The sequence below is a fragment of the Hemiscyllium ocellatum genome, chromosome 7, assembly GCF_020745735.1.
Source record: "Hemiscyllium ocellatum isolate sHemOce1 chromosome 7, sHemOce1.pat.X.cur, whole genome shotgun sequence".
In the NCBI taxonomy this organism is placed as follows: Eukaryota; Metazoa; Chordata; class Chondrichthyes; order Orectolobiformes; family Hemiscylliidae; genus Hemiscyllium; species Hemiscyllium ocellatum.
In genome coordinates this window covers 84,116,457-84,124,096 of record NC_083407.1, presented here as the reverse complement: position 1 = coordinate 84,124,096, position 7,640 = coordinate 84,116,457, and the positions used below count along the sequence as shown (strand labels likewise).

At 39.3% G+C, this 7,640-nt stretch overlaps 1 protein-coding gene across 1 annotated transcript; it reads left to right on the top strand.

Moving 5' to 3' along the window:
* Nucleotides 1-1,392: 1,392 nt before the first annotated feature.
* On the top strand, nt 1,393-5,486 carry LOC132817624 (uncharacterized protein C2orf66). The gene is made up of 2 exons (XM_060828126.1): nt 1,393-1,515; nt 5,301-5,486. Exons 1-2 carry the CDS (start codon nt 1,393-1,395, stop codon nt 5,484-5,486), a joined length of 309 nt encoding a protein of 102 aa, XP_060684109.1.
* Nucleotides 5,487-7,640: the final 2,154 nt, after the last annotated feature.

Sequence of the window (7,640 nt, the reverse complement as noted above, 5' to 3'; positions counted from 1 at the left end):
ACTTCTCCGGTGGGAGAGAAAGGCTCACTCTGCTCTATCACCAACGATCAGCTTTGGTGCCAACACAACAGAGCAGGTGCCAATATTGGTGCCAATACAGATGTAGTTTGGTTACTTTTCCCTCCAGGTCTTGGAAAATGGTAACACAAGGTCTAGCTTTAATCGGGATACGTGTCGCTTTAGGAAGAACGCCAACTTTGTAAAGGATGATATGAATTGATAGACCTCCCGGCGATAGAGTTGGGTTTTGAGATGCTCATTTTCACAACATGTCAATGTGGAGACGAAGTAAACAGTCAGGGAAGCGAGCAGTAACCAATCCCACCCGGCTTCCACAGCTCAAACCGCTCACTGTTCACTCCAATGTGACTGCATTTGTATTCCCAGTTTACAGTCGGTTGTGAAGACGGGTTGGTTATACAGCTGGGCTAAGCGACTCTGCCACTTGGATATCTGCCCAGGCCACTCCAGGACAGGGGGTGCGAGGTCTCCTCTCGGGAGCTCTCTCACATCCGCACGGCAAACCCAGCCTGCAAAACCTCCAACTCACGCGTCTGTGTGCAACCTAGGGATGTTGTTAACTCTTAAGTGGGGCTTCCCTCAGATCTCCAAACCCCAAACTCAGGTTTGGAGTTCTCAGACTTTAAAAAAAAATAAAAAATCTTCGGAGTTTTCAGACAATCAGTTACTCCTCTACACATAGTCATTATTGTTTTATAGTTAGGAGATTCATTTGTTTTCGTGGTGCTGTTTGGAAAATAAATGACGTCCCTTTGGACAAGCTACTGAATCATTAGACATTTTCAATGTGTTAGGATGAAATGCAATGTCTTAAAACTTCACTATTCAGTCCACCGGTGTATTGTGTTTATAGCAGCCTCAGATATTCATGCCTTGCTAAGACTTGATTGTAACTCAAAAGGAGGGACTGCTAGTACTGGTTAAGCCAGTGCACCCTTCAGACTTTATTACATTTTTCCAAAGGTTTGGAAATAACTATCAAATAGACACTAAATTTCAGGGTCGAGAATCTCTTGTCTAGATTAATATAGCTGTTTTATGCGGATATGTAATTATTTCCGCTTTGCGTGAATTTTGAGTTTATTCCCTTGAGTTTATCAAACCCATTGAAAGATCATTACTCTGGTACACTGTGCTAACGTCACTGACACCCACACAAAATGCCACCGGTATAAAATAGAATAGCTGCAGCACTGTCACAGGCTTTTCAAGCTGCACAGCAGTTGGGAGCGCGAACTCCATTTCAGTCTTCAAGTGCAAAGGCATTGTGTGAGTATTACGCTTTTTCCAGTTTGGTAGGCACCTATTTTGTTGGAAATGTGTATGACATGACCCTTCTGATTTTCTTTCCAGTAACACCCACGCTCCATCATGCTCAGAGTACAGGTTTTTACTTTCTGCCTAGCTGTCTCCCTCGTCACTTTAGTCCATGCAATTCCCCTGGAGTCTAAAGATGCTTGGAAGTCTTTGGAAAACCCAAGAAACAGAGAGCTGGTAAGAGTTTTCCATTCATTCGATCAAACTGAATCTCTGTGTACTCGTAACGCGCCAGTTCGGGTTGTTTATTCTCTTATAGTTGACTTCATGATAGTTTGTCTGCTGAATTAAAAAGACTTGTTAAAAAACATAGAAATTGTTCATACATTGTCCGAGGGAACTGAATTATTGCCGAATTATTTTTAAGATTAATTTATTAGTTTGCTGAATTGGCTTTAACTAATGCACCTATCAGTATTGTCGTGAAAATAAATGCTCGTACTTCTCTCACACATACACAGAGGTATTTACACTGTTAGCCCGCGGTGTCAGTTTGGAAGATTCTTCATCATCTGATGAAGTGTCTCCCAACTAAAAGGGGAGAAGCTGAACTTTAAGTTTGTGGAAGCCAGTGTACGCCATATAGATTTATTGATTCAATTCCCCCACAGGGCTGAAGACTAATTGGCCCAATTGAGGAAGATTGGCTGGTGCTGTTAGTTTTACGCAATGATTGTTTGTCATAGGGAAGATATTTCTGTTACAATACGATTGTGACTTCGTTTTTATTCCCAAGCAAGTCATCCACCCAATTTAGAGTTACCAAGTTAAAGGTAATAACGAGATGTTGAAAACAATCGTACAGTATCCCGCGTTCACATAAACCCAATACAAAGACATCACAATCCATCTCCCACCTAATTTCAGCTACACTGCCTTGCACAAGTCTTGAGAAAACTGCAATTACAAAATAAAAAAATTGTAAACCCATCCCTTGCAGGTTGAAACTGTTTGGTTTCAGTGCACGTTGTTCTTCCAGAGTCATCCTGCACGGAAACAGAGTCCAACTCCAGGCTCCCATACTACTCCAGTCCCACTTTCTGCATTTGGTCCATTTCCCTCTAAACCTTTCCTATTCCTGTAATTGTCCAAATGTCTTTTAAAATGTTGTAACTGTGCCTGCATCTACCACATCCTCTGGCAGTACATTCCACACAGGAACCACCCTCTGTGTGAAAAAGTTGCCCCTCCTGTCCTTTTGAAATCTGTCTCATCTCACCTACAAAAATATATCCCCTAATTTTGAACTCCTCCAGCTGGGGAAAAGACCTTTGCTATTCACCTTATGTATGCCCCTCATCAGTTTATAAACCTCGATTTTAAAAAAAACCCCTCAACCTCCTGTTCTCCAGTGAAAAAAGTCCCAGCATATTGAACCACTCCTTAGAACTCAAAACCCTCCAGCCCCATCAACATCCTGGTAAATCTTTTCTGAACGCTCTCCAATTTAATAATATCCTTCATATAGCAGGGTGAGCAGCACTATACACAGTACTCCAAAAGTGACCTCACCAGCGTCCTGGAGAACCTTGACATGATGTCCTAACTCTTATAACTCAATGGGCTGAGCAATGATGGCAAGCATGTTCAATGCCTTCTTAACCATCCTGTCTACTTCCGATGCAACTTTCAAAGAATGATGTACCTGTACCCCTAGGTCTCTGTTCGACATCACTATTCAGGGCCCTAGCATTAGTTGTATTAAGTCCTGTTTTGTTCATTTTACCAAAATGCAATATCTTGCATTGTTCCAAATTGAACGCTATCTGCGACTCCTTGTCCCACTGGCCCAATTGATCAAGATCCCTTTGTAATCTTAGGCAAACTTCATCACTATCCACTATCCTACCAATTTTGGTATCATTCGCAAACTTACTAACCATGCCTCCTAAATTCTCAAAAATAGTTTATAAAAACAGCCCTCCATCTCTTACCGTCAAGCCAATTTTGTATCCAGTTGACAAGCTCTCCCTTAATCCCATGTGATCTGAGTTTACTGGTCAGTCTACCAAGCAGAACCTAGTCAAAGGCTTTACTAAAGTCCATTTAGACAACGTTTACCACTCGACCCTCTATTTGGTTACTTCCTCAAAAAACTGAATCAAGTTTGTGAAACACAATTTCCCATGCAGAACACCATGCTGATTATCCCTAATCAGCCTGTGCTTCTCCTAATGCTTGTATATCCTCTCACTCAAACCCCTCCAACAACTTATCTATCACTGATGTCAGGCTTACCAATCTATAATTCCCAGGCTTCTCCTTACAGCCTTTCTTAAATAAAGACATGACATGAGCCATCCTCCAGTCCTCTGGCACCTCATCGTGACAGTAGATGATAAAATGTCTCTACGAAGGTACCCTGTAATTTCTTCCTTAACTTCCCACAAATGCCAGGAGATATTTGATCAGGTACCTGCCATTTATCCATCTATGTTTGTTAAGACCTCCAGCATCATATCTTCTGTAATGTGGACTGTTTTCAAAACATTAATATTTATTTCAGAGTTCCCTAGCTTCCATATTTTATTCCAAATTTAAACCTGATGTGAAATATTCATTTACTATCTCTCCCAGCTCTTGTCGCTCCAGGCAAATGACCTCTATCTTTAAAAGGTGCCATACTCTCTCCTAGTTGCTCTTAATGTACTTGCAAAATCCCTTTGAATTATCCTTAGCCTTATCTGTTAAGGCTATCTCATATCCCCTTTTTGCCTTCTTAAGAATGCCCCACACCCCTTATACCCTTCTCAACTTAAATTTGAATGAGGAAAAATAGGAAAAAATGTCTGATAACCAGCATGAGCAAGAGACCAATAGGGTAAGATTATGCTGGAACTTACATTTGAATAGTTTCTTTGAATAGGTATATTGCAGTTATGCTATGTGAGTCTACACTCCCTTCATAGATCTCAATCTCAAACCCATGATTTTTTTGTTTTAAACTTTATAAATGCCTTCATTACCTCTGCCACCCTCTCTCACCTCCTATGAGAATCATTAGTTTCCATTTAATTTCTCTTCCCTGTGTTCAAGATCCTTTATGATCTGATTCCTCCTTATCTCTGCAAACTCCTCCAACTTTAAAATCCTCAAGAGACCCCTGTACTCCCTAATTCTGGACTGTAGCCTCTCTCATCATTGGTAACCAGGCCTCCAGCTGCCCATACCTAATTTCACACATTCCCTCCAGAAATTTCTGTCTCTTTTTCTCATGAAATAGGCTCTTTTTCAACCTCCTTCAGTGAAATTTCCAAGAGGAGAAGCCAACACCATTGAATAATTAAGAGTCATAGAATCAAGTTCACATGGGAGGAGGCCATTCAGCCCATTGGGTACTTGTTTGCTCTCAGTCGAACAGTGCTGTAATTCTTACTGATTGATCCCTGTGGCTCTGTAAATTTTATCTCCTTCAAGTGCTCAACCAATTTTGTTTTGTAACGCTGTCTCTACTTACACCATCTTTACTGGCAGAAGGTTCGGGATCATTCCCACATAGCCATACACTACAGTTCTTTCTCATGCCCTACCCATGTCTCTTGCTCAGAATATTAAATCTATATGCCAGAGGATTTGCCAGCGGCAAATTCACTTTCTGAATGATAGCTAGAAATATATTTTTAAAAAGTGAGTTTTTATAAATACTTAAAGCAGTAAAGAGTTAACAAATGAGTGCTTCCCGTAGAAGGTCAGACTGGAGAATAAATAATGGAAAGTATGGAGATGGAAGAGGAATTGAACAGATGTTTTGCATTTGCTTCACTGTAGAGGGTGCCATTTTAGAAGCAACAAACGAATCAAGAAATGGAAGAGCTTGAAGTGTTCCAGTTGAATAGAAGAGTAAATATTTTCTATTGTAACTTTGCAATTGTGTAAAGGTCAGAGTGAATAAGTAAACAGCTTGCAAACAAAGTAATAAATTCATTGGCTTCAACTGGAACTTTGATTATTTTCCTCTTCAGTTTTTCCGAACGCTGCAAGCTTATTTTTCTGGGAGAGGAGTTGATGTTGGGAAGATCTCTAAATCTTTCAGGATGGACAACAGGAAACCATTCATAGCAGCCGCTCTTTATCCGGACCACATTGCCTCTGCCTTTTCAGACTATGAAGGCCAGAAGGATTCTTTTGCAGCGTTCTTGAAAGGATGACTATCATGACATCAAAATCATCTGATTATATCAGCAGCTGAGAATTAATCATGATTGCAGTTCAGTCAAAGCCTCCTTCACGTGACCCTTCAATCTTCTGTTTGAGTTGTCTTTTCCTTTTGTTTGAATTGCTTTCTTGAAATGATCTTACAGCTTTATGAAGTATTTGATCGTCCTTATCTCCCAAGTATTTCATTAGATGTTATGTTGCTTTGATTCATGCCTTTTTTTTCCTTCATACGCCCACATGATGCAAAGTTTGCATCCTCTCATTGTGACATTTTAATGCAGCTGTAAATAAATGTTAAGCAAAGGCAGGGCGATGTAAATAAATATATAAAGTCATACTAAGATTGTCTGTTGTCCTTTCTTGGCCTTCTTCATTTCCTCGCATCTGCATGGAAGTTTGTTGAAGTAAACCATATGCAGCATATTGGTATCATGCCCAAGCCATCAAAATATCTCAGCAGGGAATTTAGTGATGGTATCAATCCTTTCGAGAGATTAAACCATAATTTTAGAACAGATTCAACTATCAAACACAAATGCAGGACTGATAGAGGAGGCATTCAGGGTAAAAACTACTATGAGCCTCCTGGATGATGTAATGCTGGATAAACTCCCAGAATCATTTAAGAACCAAGTGGATTTTCAAAGGAAGCTGGGGCCTTTAACATCTGGATGCAAAAATACAAAATGTTTCTTTTATTGTGGTCTTACCAATGTTTTCTACAAACCCATCATTACTTCCTTAGACTTCCACTCTATTCTATTTATTACAACCAGCCAGTATTGGCCTTATAATGGCTTTATTTTCTGCACATGCACTCATTCTTCATCTCTTGCGTAATCCTATTTCATATGGGCTTACTGCAATGCTGGTTGATCACCCTTCACCATCTCTTCCTGACAGTCATGCATGCCTTTTCCAATTCTACTAATTTTGATTCTCTCGGCACCACATCTTGGACCTACTTCACCTTCAGCACTGCTCAACTCACCATGTTATCTTTCCTGATTATATCATCAGCGTATTTCAATATCTTCTTGACTTTTTTTTAATGCTCCTAAAATATTCACTAAACACCTGATGATTTTCATGTGATAAAAAGATATTTAACATTATCAATTGAAGTTCAGATTTTAAAAATAAAAGGCAGATGAGACCATAGATGTAGGAGCAGAAAGAGGCCGTTCAGCCCACTGACCAGGAGAAAGTGAGGATTGCAGATGCTGGAGATCAGAGTCGCAAAATGTGTGGTGCTGGAAAAGCACAGCAAGTCAGGCAGCATCCTCATAATTTTCCAGAAAGCATGTGATTTAATTAAATTCCTAGCAGGATACCTGTACTGTTAATTGATGAAATGTTTTTACTGCTGTGTTTACAACAGACAGAAAACACAGACCAGGGTTATTTAGTTTGACTTTAGTTCAGAAGCATTTTAGATCAGGAAAACAATCACTGTAGCCGAAGGTTTTAGGTTGTGAATTTCCCAATCTGTGAGAATTTGTACACATTTAAGCTGTCAGAACCGAAAGGGAGTTGTAAATCTGTTTCAGTAATTCTAGAAGGAAAACTGAAAAGAGAGTCAGTTAAGTAAAATATTTAAGAATTAAAATGGGAATGATATTTCTCTTGAACCTGAATCTGTATCTGTCAAGGATATTGCTGGGATAGAGATTGAAGTTTCATTTTATTGTTTGTTAGGATCTTTATAAACTCTCATATTTAGTGTGTTTTTGTTTTCTTTTGTGCAATAAACTTTTGTTATATTATTAAGGAATATCAGCAGTCTTACATGAAGATGTTCAGTGAATTAACTCTAACCAATCACAAATGAAACTTATGAAATGTTTAGTCAGGATTCACTACTGGATCTGACTTGTACTGTATTACCAACAGCTGGGATCACAAAGTTACCATTGACAAAGGCTGAACCGGAAGAGATAAGATTTTATTGAACTAGAAATCTGCATTTACTATTTACATTTACAGAGGATGGGATGGATAAATGTTTTGCTTCGTTTGAAAAGGTATCTAGAAAGATGGGGTGGTTAAAAATTGTTTGGCTCTTAATGTTACAGAGATTCTTGACAAGTACAGATATGAACATGTATGCCAGTTATCAGAAGAATAATCTTCAGATTATGAAA